The sequence below is a fragment of the Varanus komodoensis genome, unplaced genomic scaffold (assembly GCF_004798865.1).
Source record: "Varanus komodoensis strain SLA01 unplaced genomic scaffold, ASM479886v1 scaffold1, whole genome shotgun sequence".
Lineage (NCBI taxonomy): Eukaryota > Metazoa > Chordata > Lepidosauria > Squamata > Varanidae > Varanus > Varanus komodoensis.
Genome location: NW_025335268.1, coordinates 7,309,765 through 7,328,728, shown reverse-complemented (window position 1 = coordinate 7,328,728; position 18,964 = coordinate 7,309,765). Strand labels below are relative to the sequence as shown.

Here is an 18,964-nt window from a genome sequence, read left to right as displayed (position 1 = left end):
CACGTGTCCTTAGTAACCCACACGGCATGCAGCTGTTAACAAATGCGGTAGGATGTGCTGAGACCCAGGCAGAGAGAACCGGAGGCACTCTTCCAACGGGAGTTCCGTAATCCGTGCCATAACTTGTGCGAAAAGGACGCACAATAGCGAAGCAGCTCCTTTAATTGAGAAAATCAGCCCTTAGAGCGTAATACAATGCACGGTTACACTGGAAAAATAAAAGTACTACAACTCTCAGCATCTGCTATGGTGGCTAGGGAATGTTGGGAGACGCAGGACTTTCTCCCCTCTATGTATAAAAGTGCATAGTACCGCGACCACCCTGTACAAAGAAAGTGCCTAGCGCGGCCCACGCCTCGGTGTGCAACGAGCGATCAGCAGGGGTCGCTAGGGAGCCTCTGCTCACCGGGGCGGTGGCGTCCGTCCTCCTTCCCAGTTGGTCGAGCCCACGTCTCTACGCCCCCCCCGCGTTGCAACCAGCATGGAATGCACAGGGAATGCAGACCAGCGAAGTGGGCGCGGCTTCCTCCGCTCCGCCCCCTTGGCGTCCCCTGCGCGCCTGCCGCCGCGCCCCCTCCCCCCGCGAGCCGGTGTCTCGAGCGAGCAGCTTGCGCGGTGTTCGCCGCCGCGTTCTCGACGCTTTTACCTTCCTCTCCCCCCCCTCTCTCTCCGTCCCCCTCCCGCTGGCGCCTCCAGTATCGGCTTGTTCCTTCCTTCCCTGTGCGATCCCTCCCCTCCCTTTCTCGGCTCCCCGCTGTGGTCGGCCTGGGCCAAGCCGCCAAGTCGGAGGGCGCAGGCAAGGCAGGCGAGTCCGTCTGAGGGGTTGCTAAGGCAGGGACTGGCTGGCGCCTGAGGGGGAAACACCCCCTCCTATTTCTTCTTTTCCCACTCGTCGCCTGTTGAGGACAACCCGGCCCGCTCCTGAGGAGAGAAGAGCGACGAGCGCGGGGGGGGAGAACGCCCCCCCGGCCTTGGGCAGCAACATGAGGTGAAGACGGGGGGGGCTCCTCTATTTAACTTTGTCCCCTCCCTCGAAAGAGGAAAGCCATTATGGAGGAAGGGAGAGGGGCCTTGTTGAGGCAGTCTGTGTGTCCGTCCGTGGCGGTGGGAAGGTTGCGACGGAGGGCTGCGCGGGGGGGGGGCGGAATAAAAGGCTTTTGAAATGTAGAAAGAGCAGCCTGAGCGGGCTGGTTTGGAAAGGCCCCTTCAGAATGGAGCGAGGGCTCCGAGGGGTGAGGAAAGCGTGTGTCGGGGTGGGGGGGGGTCCTAATAGGAAAGCTGCGGGCGGGATCTGGGAAGAGTCGATCTGCTTTGTGGGAAAGAGCTGCGGCGAAAAGCGCGAGGGGGGCTCGTTTGCTCCCCCACCGCTTTGACACGCATTTTTGTTTCTCTTCCTCCCGTTGCATGGAATTTCTGCGTTGAATTACCGCTGCCCTAGTCTGATCCCCCCCCCATTGTTCCTTTCTCTAGAAAGTGGGGGAAGTTAGTGTGTGCGCGCTTGCCGGTAGGGGAAAAGAAACGGGATTGTGCTGATGGTGTGTCCGTAGGGATACTAATGGCTCATCTGGCGTGTAAAGCTTTTGTTGCAAACAAGGGTTAGGGAAGGGGTTTTGGGGTTGCGCAGAGGAGGGGGGGGAGAAATGAGAACACTTCATTTAGAGGGCTGAAAGTCAGCATAATCGGGGCGGTGGGGAGCGATCGGGGCCAAAAGAAAAAGGACGAAAAAGGCCAAGCTCGATTTTCAGCGTCCTTTATTCGCTTTTGGAAACAAGACATGGAATCACCTAGGTGTTAGCTACCGCTACAGATTTCAAGGCGAAGTGGAAAAGCATCTCACTCAAATTGGTGTGTGTTGCATTGCAGCAGCCCCTGCTGGGTTTTTCTTTGTGTAATCGATAAATAGAAGAAAATCGTGCACACGCACATAAGCACCCCAGCAACAAGGAATATATCTTTATATTTGGGATTTTTAAAGGGTTTTAATGACAGTACTGATTCGGTATCCTCCCTTCATTCATAGCTAACTCCTGAGAAGGCGCTCCTTACATTTGGAAAATATTTTTTTTAAATCGGTATTTTGCATTCAGTAACCACCTCTTTGCTTTGACGCAATATTTAGAAATGGGACAGGCTTTTCTTCAGGTTTCCAGAAAGCCTATTCTTTTAAGTTGAACTACGAGGAGGATTGGGGTTAAATTATCCCTTCCCCCCAAATACTTGCATTGTATTTGAATTTCCTTTGTGTTAAAGATTAATGACAAACAGTTGCCAAGCTCTTTGAAATGTAATACAATAAGATTCATATGATACGGGCTTCTACTTCTTTTAGTGAGACAAAATGTCAGTAACTTAATCAGGAATTTAAGTACTTTCTTTACTAAACTTTTTAGGGGAATATGTTTTCCAGTGGCAAGCTGTGCAATTATTGAAGCTTGTATTCACAAGGTGTTCATTTGCTTCACATGATTCTTACCTTGTTTGTTTATACATCTTTGATTCTGTTAATAGCCATTATCCACTGGCTGTCCAGTGTGTGCATATAAATAGATTTTTCAAGTCCTTTGTTAGTGGCTTGATAAAACTAGCTTTCTTTGTACGAGTTGGAAAATACTAAATATTTGTATGTGCTAACCAAATTTGAACTGGTGACTTTATGTCTTGATAACACTAACATGTCACTGTTCAGACATTTCAGTCTGTTTGGGATTACATAGTTTGTCAAAGCACTTTGGAGCATGCCTGAAATTTTTCATTTCCTTTCTGGTACTATATTGGTTTCTGCCCAGATAGTACAAAAATTGTTATATTGTTTGTGTATGTTTCATGTGTGTGGGCATTGAATTCTCTTTAAAAGGGCCTCCCATTAATTGTAGGGTATGACTATATAATTAGTTAAACACATGGCAAAAAGATAATATTAACATGTGTTCCAGTGCTGGTGTTGACAGGTTACCATGTATTTAAACATATGTCAGCTCACTGAGGTAAGCTGTATTCCTGGCAAGCATAAGTTCAGAAGTCTGTGTTAATGCAGGAACTTCTATACTCGGTTGGCATCCCTTAATTTATCATTCGGCTTTGCTACTATACTAACTTCTTTAACATGTGTAATTGCTTTGTTAAGCTTTGATCAGTTAATAGGTTCCAGGTTCTTTGAGGTTTTTTTTTTATATATAGGTTTCAAGGTTATTAGCTGATAAGAAGTATATTTAAACAATTACATGAACAGGGCAAGTTGTTGCTATTTAATATATATTCCATGAATACCTATAGGTTTAAAATTGATTAGCTACATCATTATTATTAGCTATATATTATTCTTACATGCAAATGTTTTAAATAATAAAAAGTTTATCATAATCCAAACTAATGCTTGATTTAACGACCAAGTTGTAGCTTTGAGTAGTTACTGTTTCATAATGAATTGGTAATAGAAGTTTGTAATCACATGGGCTACTTTTACTCCTTGACAGGGGAAAAAACACTGTTTTGAAAAGAAAGTTATTTTTTCATGATATACCAAGTTCATATATAATGGTACAGGAAGATCAATTTAAACACTGATTTTGCTAGGTTTTGTGACAACATGCACTCTTTGACTATAAGATCATAGAAAACTAGTGTTGTGAATTCACAGAAGCACACAGCCTACACTGGGTTCTCCACTTCTATCCTGATTCAGTACAAATGTTATGTAGCAACTTCAGTTGCTCTGTTAGAGACTGCAAGATGGCATGAAAACCAGGGCAAAAGGATTCCTGTTTCTCAGTCACTTCTCATCTGCTTGGTGTGGTAGCTTTGTGGAGATAGTAGACAAGGGCAGGAAAAGTACACATAATCTCGTCTTACTTCCATTACTTGTTTAGGATTCTGGGCAAGTGGAAAGAAGTCAGGGAGAGGCTATGTATTTTCTAGTTCCTTTTATTGCTGTAGGCACACATGCAAGGCTTGTAGGTTAGGGAGCATGATAAAGTAGTATCCTTCCTTTTATTTATTCAGTAAATGCTAAATTCTGTGATGCATTGGGTGAACTGTTATGTTTCTCTGTGGTAAAGCATGTAGATAATACATCCTAAGTGTTTTAAGTACTGTTCCTTAGGAGCAGTTATTGTTAATGTCTCTCATAAGTATTATGTTGGTGATATTCAATACAATAATCAAGGCTTCTGAACAGGTGCCTTAGAAGGAGTGGAATAACATATTTATATCAAATCTGAAGTATTTGTGTATCAATCTGTATGAATGACTTCTTTCTTTTAGTCACCTTAGTGAACAAGTGTTGTAGCCATATGTAAACATGTGCACATGCTGAAAATTTAGAAATACTAATTTGATTTGGTAGTGGCTTTTTGTAATTCTAATTTAGATTTTATACATTTTATTAAACCTTGAATTTAGGATGCTCTGAAGCTGTATGAGAGAACAGCACCAGCATAAAAATCACTAAACTTGGTTACAGAGCCTATATCTTGCTTCTTTTATACTTGGGTTTATTAAGTGGTACTGCTTGGATGTACTTTATAATAGGGACATCCAGAAATAGGAACACCCTGCCAGGGTTTTTCATAGCTTTGGCAATTGAAACATGTTAACTAAAGATGCCAAAATGGCATGTATTTAAGTCATAATTACATTCTGAAAATAAGAAGTTTTAACTTTTTCCTAACTAGAAGCCCTGGACATGTTTGCGTGTCAAACTAACACACTGGCAATAAGTCATGATGGGTTGGTTGTTGTGCAAACAATCCATGGTATACCTGACAGTTAATCAGACTTCCTGTAGATTGCTGGCCCCTCCATCACCATTTATCTTTCCTTAGGAGAACCAAGTTGCCTCCCTGTTCTCCACATAATCTATTTTGGGGTCACTGCAGCTTTTTTCCACCTTTACATATTCTTTTCTTTAGAGTGCAAAAGCCAACTATCAGTCAAGGTTTTGTGACCCCCTTTTGGACAAGTCTTCAAAATTCCCCAGTGGCATCTTGGAGGGGCCGCTTATGATTGCCAAGCAGGTTATTTTTTAACCTTAATTTCTTAATTACTTGCACATTTTTAAAAAATCTGCCACACAACTGGGTATGTTCAGAAATAGGAAGTCTTGGGTGGGTGAAGTGCAGGAGGTGCCTGCTGGCAAAGTCCGGTAGGTACCTAGTATGGGCATTGCCCCACAAAAGAAGTAGGTAAGATTTGCTTTTCCTTTGGTTACTTCTGACAGCTGCCCAGTGTAACCAAAGGTACAGGTCATCTTAGCTTGTGAATAAAAGGTGGCGCATTGTTTGTCCCCTTTGTGATAACCCCTTGTGGGGGAACTCATGTGTCCCAAGTATGCCCTGAGTTTTGCATGCTCCCAAAATTTTACCATCTGAGGAACATGTAAAAGTGTGAGCCACCCTATATTACTGGAATAGTTACTTTGACAACTGTTGTTAATTTTCACCAGTGTTTAATACTGCATATGATGTGGCAAAGAAAAAAGAAGAAAAGGAGGGGGGAATCTCTTTAAAGAGTGTAAACCAAACAAACCAATGGGACTTAGGAGATCTGGGTTCTATTCTCCACTTGGCCATGGAAGTAACTGGGTGACTTGGGGTCAGGTACAGACTGTCAGCCCAACGTACCTCATAGGGTGGTAGCTGTAAGGATAAGATTAAGAGTAACAGGAGGACTATGTAAGTCTTCCTGAGTTCCTTGAAAAGAAAAAAAGTGGAATATAAATATAATAACACAATTTAGGGAAATAACAGTTTTTGTAACTTCTGGGGCAAATCTTTCACGTCCTGTAAATCATACTATCTAGCTAATAGCTCAAAGCAGTAGGAATAACAAAGGTATTGTGTTAAAGTCAAGGATATTTTTTCTTATCCCATACTGATTAAAGACATGAATGGTGAGACATTTACGAAGCTAGAGCAGATTGGCATCTTTTAAACAAAATATTGTTACGCTTGTATACTGCCCCATAGCCCATTAGGCTCACTGGGCAGTTTACAGATTTAAAAATAGATTTAAAGATTTAAAAAATGTTTGCCTTTTGAATCCTGACAAACTTGGCAAATAATCTGTTTGGTGTGTTAAATAATTTTGTTTTTGTACCCTTGCTTTTTTCAGTAATAAATCTATTAAGGTATTCTTTTTCAATCATCAGGGAAAGAATACCCAGACACCTTTCAAAAGCAGAAAGTCTGCCATTCAATAGATACTTACTTACTTACTTATTTAGTAAACTTCTATGCCGCCCCATTCGCTGAAGCTTCGGGGCGGCTCACAGATAAAGATATAGCTAGGATAAGAATGCTTGTCTGGGATACTGATTGGTCTACCTATCCCAGTATTGCCTACTTTGCCAATGTTTCCACAAGGTGCCAAATTCTTTGAGAGCCTTTTCAGTCAAGAACCAGCAAACTAGAATCTGAAAACATGGCTGTTTGAATGGATAAATTATAGTTAGGGTCATTCTGCTAGTTCCAAATACTACTGTCCCACAGGGATGTAAAGACAGAAGAAAGAACAAGCAGACAAACAATTCTAAACCACATACAGGATTGTCACCCTTGTCTTGAGTTAAACAGTCTTGTTTAGTATCTTTGTTATGTACTTACCTGGAAATTCTATTGAAGAGCAGAAGATACATATATGTGGCCAGTTAAGGAAAAATCTGATTAATTCACAATTGCTCCTCTCATTTCTCTAATAAGATATAACTGTATGGTGAAAAAAAAATCATATGGACAGGATTTTAGGGGATTATTCTATGTTGTAAATGTTTTAGCTATAAACCAGCATACTTAGCTGTTACAGCAAGTAATTCATTATAGAATAGGAAACCTTGATTTAAATTAGTTGTTAACTGTTTTGTGGGGGGGGGAGTGATTATAAACCTTGGTTTAAACTAAGCGATTTAAAATCGATGCACTTTTAATCAATTCACCCTGAAAGCAACTAGCTTTAATAATCAAAATATTAATATTCTGTTAACTTGCAAAGATGAATATTTTCTTAATTGACAAATAGGAAAAAACTCCTGATGGTAAGCTTCTTATAAGTATTCAGAATGTTTTAATATAATTTACATTAATCTTAATCTGACTGGGGTTTTAATCAATATCTTTAAACATCACTGCTTATTTTTCTGAATGTAATCTATTTTGGCAGAAAAGCACATAGTATGCTGTCAAGCCCTTTGTAATACAGCTATAATTTCACACACTAGAACCCAGTTTCAGTGTTGAACTTCTAGTTTCTAAGCACCTTTTTGCAATATTTCCAAAAATACCTGAATGTGAAATTGAAGAGGAGATTCAGTAATGCTGCTTCAGAGGAAAGAAAATCAGTGTGTAGTAAACAGCTAGAGAAGTAACAATTTTCTGAAAGTTCGAGAGCTGGAAAAGGAATTTTGAAGTCAAATTGAAAAAATATGTGAGTGTTCTGTATAGATTAAATGTCACTTTGGAACATAAAACATTATGTATGATATATTTGCTCTTAAAAGCACCGTGAAAATTGAAAACACTTAAAAGGGGTACTCAGTGAATTTGTAATTATTGTCTGAATAAAATGTTATTTTATATTTGAAGCATCAAACATTTTATGAGCAAACCAAGTTAAACATTTTAGATTACTACCTTTGGTCTGTCAAATGGGAATATCTGCAAGCAGTCCCTGAAGCATCTTAAATCATCACAGATTCCAGAAGAACTAGGAAGAGGTGGAAACAGAAAAACCTGGTGTACAGCATTTATTCCTGTTTTTGAGGATTTGGGTTAAGGAAGGAATCTGGTCACCAGACATATTTAATGTGAGAAACTTTAACCAATCTCATCCTGTTGTATGAAGAGTGACATTTCATTCTCTTTTTTGAATATAATTGAGCTTAAATTTGTTCCCTGTTCTGTGAAGTTCCAGAAAGAAGTAAATTTAAAAGCAAAGGGTGATACTTTGAAAACAGTGGGGATCCCAGAGAAATCAGTCCATTAAAATGACTGACCACAATGGAATAATGGGAGTTTCTGCTTTTCTGCTAAGATACCCTCAGATATAAACAAACACAAGGAAGTATATGCTATTGTCTTTACATTTTTACGAATAGGTCAATCAAATAATTTCCTCATGAAGCTTTGAAAGTTTGACTATGATGTTTAATATATATTGTATGGTTAATTTGTCCTTAAATATTTTAATTCAAGTATTTTTGTCACTACTGGGAAAATTTTTGATATATTGGACATTAACATGGAATATATTTTAGTTCTGCTTACTAAATATGAGATTTTGTGGGCTTATTGAGAAAATGTGTGTTGGGGAGTAAAATGACTTTAAAATATGCTAAATCAGATGATATTTGGAACTTTGGAAACTATTCTGGAAAATTGTCTAGTTCTATTTTTTCTGGAAACCCATATCTCTGGTCGGATCCTCCTTTTCTCAAGCTCCATCACAAGCCCTGTCTTCAGCCTGGCACCTACTGGAGGATTTGCAGGGAGATGGAGAGAATTCCCTTTTTCTATCCTAGAGGGGATCAACCCTGACTGCTCTTTAGAAGGCCAGGTACTGAAGATGAAACTCAAATACTTTGGCCACCTAATGAGAAGGAAGGACTCACTGGAGAAGAGCCTAATGCTGGGAACACTAGATGGCAAAAGAAGAAGGGGACGGCAGAGGATGAGGTGGCTAGATGGAGTCACTGAAGCAGTCAGCGTGAGCTTAAGTGGGCTCCGGGAGATGTCTACTTGTGTTCCCTGCATTGAGAAAGTCCACTAAAGAGCAGTCAGGGTTGATCTCCTCTAGGACTGACGAGTTTGATCGCCTTGCAGTCCAAGGGACTTGCAGGAGTCTCCTCCAGCACCACAATTCAAAGACCTCAATTCTTCAATGCTCAGCCTTCCTTATGGTCCAACTTTCACAGCCATACATTGCAACTGGGAAAACCATAGCCTTGACTATACACACTTTTGTTGGCAGGGTGATGTATCTGCTTTTTAGTATGCTGTCTAGGTTTGCCATAGCTTTCCTCCCCAGGAGCAAGCGTCTTTTAATTTCTTGGCTGCAGTCCCCATCTGCGCTGATCTTGGAGCCCAGGAAAATATTATTATTATTATTATTATTATTATTATTATTATTATTCCTATGCCGCCCCTTGCCGAAGCCTCGGGGCGGCTTACAACCCAATAAAATACATTGAAATACAATAGAACATAATAAATTACCATTAAATACAAAAATACAAAAAATACATTGAGTTACAAACATAATAATATAAAATTAAAATTAACAGTATAAAATAAATAAATAATATAGGAGGAGAGAAGAGAAGGAAGAAGAAGTTGCCCTGGCCAGATCATATATTTTAACAATTAAAATGATGTTTAAATAAAAAGGTCTTTACCTGGCGCTGAAAAACCAGTAATGACGGTGCCAGGCGGACCTCTTTGGGGAGTGAATTCCATAGGTTGGGCGCCACCGCAGAGAAAGCCCTCCTCCGAGTACTTACTCTTCTAATTTCTTTCATGGAGGGTTCCCGGAGAAAGGACTCTCCCGCAGATCTCAAAGGGCGGTCGGGCATATACGAACGTAAGCGCTCGTTCAGGTAGCCAGGACCCAAGCCGTTTAGGGCTTTATAGGTCATAATCAACACCTTGAATTGGGCCCGGGCTTCAATGGGCAGCCAGTGAAGCTGACGGAGGACTGGAGTCATGTGAGCATAACGCCCTGTCCCCGTCAGCAACCTGGCAGCTCTATTTTGCACCAATTGAAGTGTTCGGACCATCTTCAGGGGAAGCCCCACGTAAAGCGCATTACAGAAGTCAAGGCGGGAAGTCACCAGCACGTGTATCACTGTCGTCAGGCAGTCGAACTCCAGGTAGGGGCGCAGCTGATTAATCAGCCGAAGCTGAAGGAAGGCGCTCCTCGCCACCGCTGTCACCTGAGCTTCCAAAGAAAGCTCCGGGTCGAGGAGTACTCCTAAGCTGCGGACCTTATCCCTAAGAGGGAGTGTTGCACCATTCAGGACCAGGTCAAATCCACCCTCTCCGAAACCCGATCCGCCAACCAACAGGACCTCCGTCTTGTCTGGGTTGAGTTTCAGTTTATTGGCCCTCATCCATTCCATTACCTCGGCCAAGCACCGGTTCAGCACAGCCACTGCCTCACCTGGATTAGTGGAAAACGAGAGGTAGAGCTGGGTATCATCAGCGTACTGATGATTCCGCAGCCCAAAATCTGTCACTACTTCCATTTCTTCCCCATCTATTTGCCAGGAAGTGAGAGGACTGGATGCCATGATCTTAGTTTTCTTAATGTTGAGTTTCAGGCCAACTTTTGCACACTCCTCCTTCACCCGCAGCAAGAGGCTCTTTAGTTCCTCTTGACTTCCTGCCATTAGATTGGTATCATCTGCATATCTGAGATGGTTCCGTGTCCAGTTCTCACTGTTTCTTCTTGACCCGCATATAGGTTTCTCAAGAGACAAATAAGATGGTCTGGTACTCCCATCTCTTTAAGAACTTGCCACATTTGATGTGATCACACAATCAAAGTCTTTGGCATAGTCAATGAAGCAGAGGTAGATGTTTTTCTGGAACTCCCTAGCTTTCTCCATGATCCAGCGCCTGTTGGCAATTTGATCTCTAGTTCCTCTGCCTCTTCGAAATCCTGCTTGTAGTTCTGGTAGTTCTCGGTCCACATAGTGCTGGAGCCTAGCCTGTAGGATTTTGAGCATAACTTTGCATGTGAAATTAGTGCAGTGGTGCGGTAGTTCGATCATTCTTTGGCATTGCCCTTCTTTGGGATCGGAATGTAAACCGACCTTTTCCAATCCTGTGGCCACTGTTGAGTTTTCCAAATTTGCTGGCATATTGAGTGTTGCACTTTTACTGCATCGTCTTTTAAGATTTTGAATAGCTCAGCTGGAATACTGTCACCTCCACTAGCTTTGTTGTTGCTCAGACATCCTGAGGCCCATTTGACTTCACATTCCAGGATGTCTGGCTCGAGGTCAGTGACCACCCCATTGCTTATCAGGGACATTAAGCTCTTTCTTGTATAGTTCCTCTGTGTAATCTTGCCACTTCTTCTTAATCTCTTCTGCCTCTGTTAGGTCCCTGCCATTTTGGTGCTTTATCATGCCCATCTTTGCATGAAACCCTTCATATCTCCAGTTTTCTTGAAGAGATCTCTGGTCCTCCCTATTCTATTGTTTTCTTCTATCTCTTTGCACTGTTCATTTAAGAAGGCATTCTTATCTCTTCTGGCTATTCTCTGGAATTCTGCATTCAGTTGTTTGTATCTTTCTCTTTCTCCCTTGCCTTTTGCTTCCCTTCTTTCCTCAGCTATTTGTAAAGCTTCCTCAGACAGCCATTTTGCTTTCTTGCATTTCTTTTTCTTTGGGATGGTTTTAGGTGCTACCTCTTGTACAATGTTGCGAACCTCTATAGTTCTTCAGGCACTCTGCCTATCAGATCTAATTCCTTAAGTCTATTTGTCACCTCTACTGTATATTCATCAGGGATATGATTTAGGTCATACCTGAGTGGCCTAGTGCTTTTCCCTACTTTCTTCATTTTAAGCCTAAATTTTGCAACGAGAAGCTCATGATCTGAGCCACAGTCAGCTCCTGGTCTAGTTTTTACTGACTGTATAGAGCTGCTCCATCTTTGGCTGTAGAACACATAGTCAGTCTGATTTTTGTGTTGACCGTCTGGTGATGTCCATGTGTAGAGTCGTCTCTTGGGTTGTTGGAAAAGAGTGCTATGACCATCGTATTCTCTTGACAAAATTCTACCAGCCTGTGCCCTGCTTCATTTTGTACTCCAAGGCCAAACTTGCCTGTTGTTCTGGTTATCTTTTGGCTTCCTACTTTAGCATTCCAATTCCCCATGATGATAAGGACATCATTTTTTTGGACAGTTACATTCTTAACAGTAGCTTTTGACAATACAGTTGCTGATATTTTAATAGTTAATGCCTTTTGATCTTTGTTTTGTATTTTTGCTTGTATTTTATTGATACTCTATTTTTAATATGTTATAGTTGGTTTTTATTGTCTTTTATCTTGTGATTGTGAGCTACCCAGAGGTGCTGTGGCACAATTGGGTGGCAGAGAAATGTTTTAAATAAACAACGCAAAAATGTTGGCTTTGGTAAGTTATTAACAGTAATAACAGTAAAAAGACAAGTTATAGACGAAAGACATGTGATAGGTGTCCTGCTTCTTAAAAGTGGATGGCAGATGAGGAAAGGGCAGAGGTGCTCAATTCCTACTTCAGCTCAGTCTTCTCCCACAAGAAAATCTACAGCGAAGAGGAAGCGTAAGCTGAAAGTGAGATATGGCAGCCCAAGATTGGCATACATATGGTCAGGGAATACCTAGATGGAATAAACACGTTCAAATCTGCAGGGCCTAATGAACTCCATCACAGAGTCATAAAAGAGCTAGCAGAGGAGCTCCCAGAACCACTGGCTATTATCTTCAATAAATCTTGGAAAGTAAGAAAAGTGCCAGATGACTGGAGAAGGGCTAATGTCCTCATCTTCAAAAAGGGGAAAAAAGATGAACCTGATGACTACAGACCAGTTAGTCTGACATCAATCCCTGGAACAATTCTGGAGCAAATTACTTAAAAAAATTGTCTGTAAGCACCTTGAAGAAAATGCAGTGATTAATAAAAGCCAACATGAATTTATCAAAAGTAAATTCTGTCAGACTAATCTCATTTCTTGACTGGATAACCTTCCAAAAGGACAGAGGGAACACTGTGGACATAATCTGCCTAGACTTTAGGGCATGGGTCCTCAAACTATGGCCACCATGCCCATTTATTCAGCCTGCCATAGAGGTTTTGGACTTGCTGTGTGTGCACGCGCATGCGTGCGACATGGTGCAGCTTGCTCACGAGATCATTTTTGATTCGCTTGGAGAAAATGATCTCTGCACATGCAAGTGCCCCCTACCCCAACCCGCACCACCTGCCCCCTGCCTTGGTGGCCTGCGCCCATCACCTGCACCTTTCATCTGGCCCCCTGTTCAAAAAGTTTGTGGACCCCTGCTTTAGGGTTTGACATAGTGCCCCATGACATTCTGATAAGCAAATTAGCAAAAAGTGGGCTAGATAAAAACTATTAGGTGGATCCAGTGCTTTTTTTGTAAAAAAAAAAAAAAAAAAAAGGTGCCGGAACTCACGTCCGCCGGCAGTAAGCACACACACCAATCCCAAGCCGAGCAGCCTCCCAAGCAGCTAGCAGATCGCAGACACAATAGCAGCCTGCAGGCACTATGTTAATGATGTTTGCTGCTGATCTGCTATGCCAAAATCACTTCGTAAAATCCATTGAAAAAAAGGTGCTGGAACGCAGTTCCGGTGTGTTCTATGACAAAAAAAGCCCTGGGTGGATCTAAAATTGACTGCTAAATCAGGCACAAAGAGTGCTCATCAATGGCACCTTCTCAAAGTGGATGGGGTGGGGAGAACTAGTGGGGTGCTGGGCCCAGTGCTCTTCAACATCTTTATTAATGATTTAGATGAGGAAGTACTAGGAAAGATAAACAGATTTGCAAACAATGCAAAAGTGGGTGGAATAACAAACACCCTAGAAAGACAGAATGATTATCTGGGGTCTTGATACACTTGAATGCTGGGGTTAAAGCAACAGAATGTGATTCGGTAGGGACACTTGCTAAGTCCTTCACCTAGGAATAAGAAACCAAATGCATTGATACAAGATGGGGAATGCATGGCTCAATAGAACAAAAAGAAAAAGACCTAGGAGTAGTTGTGGACAACAGACTAAATATGAGCCAAGGATGTGATGCAGCTTCAAAAAGGTCAAATGTTATTTTGGGATGCATTAATAGACATATTAGTTCCCCTATACTCCTCATTTGTCAGCCCTCATCTGAAATACTTGTGTCCAGTTCTGGGCACCAAGATTTAAGAAAGATGCAGAAAAATTAGAAAAGGTCCAGAGGAGTGCAGCAAAGATGATCCAGAGTTTGGAAACACTGCCCTATGAGGAGAGACTGAGAGAACTGGGCATGTTCAACCTAAGAAGAGAAGACTGAAGGGTGATATGCTGTCCTTCTCTAAGTACCTCAAAGGTTGCTACAAAGAGGAAGGTGAAGATCTATTCTTGCTGATACCAGAGTGTAGGACATGAAATAATCAATTCAAGTTGCAACAACCCAGATTCAGGCTAGATAGCAGAAGTTTCCTCACTATCAGAGCAATACCATAGTGGAACCAGTTGCCCAGAGAGGTTCTGGGCTGCCTCACACTTCATTCAAGATGAAACTGGACAGCCATCTGAGTAGGATGGTGTAAATTGGTGTCCTACAACAGCAGGGGGTTGGACCTGATGGTCTTTGTGGCCCCTTCGTGGCCCCCTTCTATGATTCTATGAGATGTGATAAGATTCAAGCTGGTGGAGATCTGATGAAATGGACTCTGAGCCAGGAAAGCATGTGCCACAATAAATTTGTTTATCTTTGATTGCCTAAGGCTCTTAATTTTTCTTGCAACAAACCAATATGACTACCCCTCTGGAAATTGTTTTGAGGTTAGCTTAATCTCTGAAGCTGAAATGAATTTAGCACATTCTTAATATGATAGAGGTATTGCCACTCCTGAGGTATTGCTGATAAGGAAGTTGGGATTACATTTATTGAGAAGACAGGTCTAGCTAAATGGTTATTCACTTTAAGAGAGTAAAATCTACCTTTTCACATATGGTTACTTTCTAGACAGGCTTCCTTTGTAGATATTGTGGGTTCAGTTCCAAACCACCACAGTAAAGCAAATATTGCAATAAAGTGATTCTCACAAATTTTTTTCTCTGCCTATATAAATTATGTTTATACTATACTGAAGTCCATTAAATGTGTAATAGCATTGCAAGAATATCTTACTGCGCCTTGTTTTATTGGGTTTTGCACTTATTGCGTTTCCTGGATGCGACCCTGCATTGAACATGTACGTCTATCAGTGCCATTTTTCCAACATGGGTCGCTAACTTCGTGGCTCAGTCTTGCTTTTTGGTAATATAATTCTTACAATTCTGTACTCTATTTCAAACTTTTTCATTTTGAACAAATATACAAATAACTGTATATTTGTTATGGTTATCTGTGATGTTGATGTTACTGTGATCTTTGTAAATGTTTTGGGGTATTTTGACTGTTCCATGGTTTCTCTGTTTCTCCCTCCCCTCCAGGCCTGCCTATTCCCTGAGTCACAACAATGTATATGCAAATTAGGTCAATTACCATAATAGCCCTACAATGGCCCCTAAGTGTTCAAGTGAGAGGAAACTAGCAATGATAAAACTTTGTGAGAAAGACATGTTGAACACCAAGATAGGCCCAAAGCAATCAGCAATATAAGGTATGGGTGTATGTCTAAAGAAATGTACATAGTTTAATTAAAAATACTTTATCGCTAAAAAAAAATGCTAACCATCATGCTGGTGAAGGGTCTTGCCTCAATGTTGATGGCTGTTGACTGATCAGGATAGGGGTTGCTGAAGGCTGGGGTGACTGTGGGAATTTCTTAAAATAGGACAACAATGAAGTTTGCTGCTTTGATTGACTCTTCCTTTCACAAAAGTTTTCTCTGTAGCATGTGGTGCTGTTTAATAGCATTTTAGCCACAGTAGAACTTCTTACAAAATTGGAGTCAGTGCTCTCAAACTTTGCCGTTACATTATCAACTAAATTTATGTAATACTCTAAATCCTTCGTTGTCATTTCAACAATCTTAACAAGGAGTAGATTCTGTCTCAAGAAACCACTTTCTTTCCTCATCTGTAAGAAGCAACTCCTCATCCATTAAAGGATTATCATGAGATCGCAGCAGTTCAGTCCCATCTGCAGGCTGCACTTCTAGTTCTCTTGCTATTTCTACCACATCTGCAGTTACTTCCTTCACTGAAGTCTTGAACCCGTCAAAGTCATCCATGAGGGTTATTATTATTAAATTTCTGTACTGCTACTTAGCCATAAAAGGCTTCAGGATGGTTTAGAAAATACATTAATGTAATATGCAAGATACAATAAAATACATTATAAAACAAGATACAATGTTCAAAACAAGACAAAGAACATCTACATGAGGCAATAAACAGAACAGTTTACAGAATTTACAAAATTTCTAAAGTAATAACAGCAATACAAAAAATTAGACAATTCAGTGTCATGTAGCTTATAACCATAAACCACCCACCCAACTGGCCAATGGCCAACATCTCATGCCCAGCCAAGTACCAAAGGAGCACCAATGAGGCAGTGCCCTTTGCCCACCCATCCAGGTGGAAGGTCTCTGGGGAAGTAGGCCAGGATAATGGGAGGGGCTATCTAAGAGTACCTGCCCTCAAGTGGTCACAACTGGTGTATTGCCTTTCTTCCCTTGTTCTCCCAGTGCTCTGCCGGGTCAGTCCCTTACCTGGGGCTGTGTCTCAATGGTCTATGGGATGAGGGGCTCTCTGGCCAGCTGGACAGGGTTTGAGTCAGCTTCTTCCAAACTCAATGCTGATATTTTGACCTCTTTCCACAAATCACAAATGTATTTAATGGCATCTAGAATGGTGAATTCTTTCCAGAAGTTCAGATCCATCAGAGGAATCACTATAGCAGCTATATCCTTATGAAATATATTTCTTAAATAATGTTTGAAAGTCAAAATTACTCCTTGATCCATGAGCTGCAGAGTGGATCTTGTGTTAGCAGGCATGAAAACAATTTCATTGCACATCTCCATCAGAGCTCTTGGGTGACGAGGTACATTGTCAATGAGTAAGTTAATATTTTAGAAGGAATATTTTTTCTGAGCAGTAGCTCTCAAAAATGTGCTTAAAATATTCCATTCACCAGGTAACAGCATTTTGTTACATACCTTGCTTGTATTTAATTAAGTTGTTAAATTATTAGCTACTTAGTAGGTGAGAAATAATACTTTTAGTTGAGTCTTCAAGTTCATTTTATATAATCTATGTCCAGCCAGTTACCAACAAAAAAAGAAAGTTTCTAATCCATATAATTAAAACTTTTAATGTTGAAAGTTTCTGTTTTCAATTTTGGATTAATATTCTGCAGCCCTACTTTTGTACCTTCTTCAGGAGTTTTTTAATTTCATTGCTGCTTTCTGCCGGTAATATGGTATCATCTGCATGTCTGAAATTACTGATATATCCTGCCAGTTTGCAGTCCTTTTTCTGATCCTAGTCCAGCTTTTCTTATGATATATTGAACAGGTAGGGAGATAAAATGCACCATTATCAGAAGCCTTTGCCTACATGAAATCATTCTATTTTTCCATATTCTGCCCTGACTGTAGTTTCTTGTCTATGATACAGGTTGAGTATACTACCTTTTTCCAGGGTGTCTTGCAGGACCTTTCTGTTTTATCCTCACAATAACAACCTTGTGAGGTAAGTTAGTCTGAGAATCAGTAACTAGCTCAAAGTCTTTGAGTAAGCTTATAGTCAAATGGGAACTAAAAACTTGAATCTCTTTAGTTTGAGCCCAACAGTCACTGTTCCATACTGGCTCTCCCCAGTGTTCATTAAAACAATGCAAATGTATATGTTAATCCTGTACATGCTTACCCATGAACAAGCTCCATTTAACTCAGTGGGAATTATATTTGAATAGTTACACATAGCATTAAAGTAGACACAATATATTTTATGTTGCTAAAGTAGTAAAGGAGATTTTGGTCTGAAAAGAAAGTGAACTACTACTATTTCAATTTATCTACATTTTCATTTTTAAGCCATTTTTTGTGGCTGGAAAACTTCTGAAAATTTTATGTTCCTGCCCAGGCATATTTTGTGTCTGAGATAGTTATTCCCCAGAATTACTTTCAGTTGGGATATCCTTTGGGTAGGCAGGGCACAGTTGCTGAAGGCATTGAAAGGTTGGTAGTTTAGGCACATTGAGCATGATCAGAAAGCCATTTGAGTAAGGAGTTCTAGCAGTGTGGAAGTGGCTTCTCAGATCAGTTGTAGCCTTTAAAAAGACTTGGGTTTTAAATGCTAAGTAAAGGAACTAGTGTCCTTTACTAGTTGAGTTTTGAGAAATAACTAAAGATTTTTATCTTTCCTAGAGTAAATCCCTGTTGCTGTGCAACAGTGTTAGTTATTCAAACTTTACTGTTTACCCCATATATTTTATTCTAGATTACTGTTGAAGCCTTCGTTCAGGAGTCCTCACATGGCCTGCGGGCCAGATACGGCCTGCCAAGGTCATTTACCCGGCCCGCCTCAGAGCTTTTGAACTCATTCGGAGAAAATGATCTCCAAGCGAGTTTGAAAGCTCCGAGCCGGCGCAGGCATACTCTGAAACTCTTTCAGTTTCAGAGACTATCGGAGAGCTGCCAAATTGTGACAGCTCCCTTCAACTGCGCATGTGTCGGCTTTCTCTGCTAGCTCTGGCTTGTTCCTAGTGCTGCGCTGGTCTTGCCAGCATGAATTAACACGCGCTGGCTCCTCCCCCTATTGAATGCATGCGTTGGCTCTCAATACAGAAGAGAGGAGCAAATATGGAACTGGACATTGACCATCTCATTAGCCAAAAGCAGGCCCATATTTCCCGTTGAAATACTAATAATGTTGATTAAAGTTGTTCTTCATTTTAAATGCAGTGGAACCTTGGTTCACGAACTTAATCCATTCCATGACTCTGGTTGCAACCCAAATTGGTCGCAGACCAAGTCAAATTTCCCCATAAGATTCAATGTAAATAAGGTTAATCCATTCTGAACCATAACTTTATGTTATACATAAAGGATGGCAAATAAAAGTTTTATATATACACATATTAAAACCACAAAAATATGAGCCACGTCCCCGGGCTGTGGGCCAATCCGTAGCTGCCTCGCTGAGCCTGGGGGTGGATGGGCCGAGACAGAGTGGGAGCAGGGCTGCAGCTCTGCCGTGGCCGCCTCAGGACAAGCCACCGCCGCCGAGCGGCTGCCATGCT

General features: G+C 41.1%; 1 protein-coding gene across 3 annotated transcripts in view; it reads left to right on the top strand.

The window, feature by feature from the left end:
- The first annotated feature begins 644 nt into the window (after nucleotides 1-644).
- Nucleotides 645-18,964, top strand: part of ENAH (ENAH actin regulator) — a 116,511-nt gene continuing 98,191 nt past the window's right edge. For 2 of the 3 annotated variants that reach the window (XM_044434300.1, XM_044434206.1), the window contains exon 1: nucleotides 645-988. In XM_044434300.1, coding sequence (XP_044290235.1) covers nucleotides 984-988 — 5 coding nt within the window. In that variant the 5' untranslated portion in view covers nucleotides 645-983. The remainder of the gene's footprint in view (nucleotides 989-18,964) is intronic. The other variant, XM_044434124.1, reaches the window with a different exon arrangement.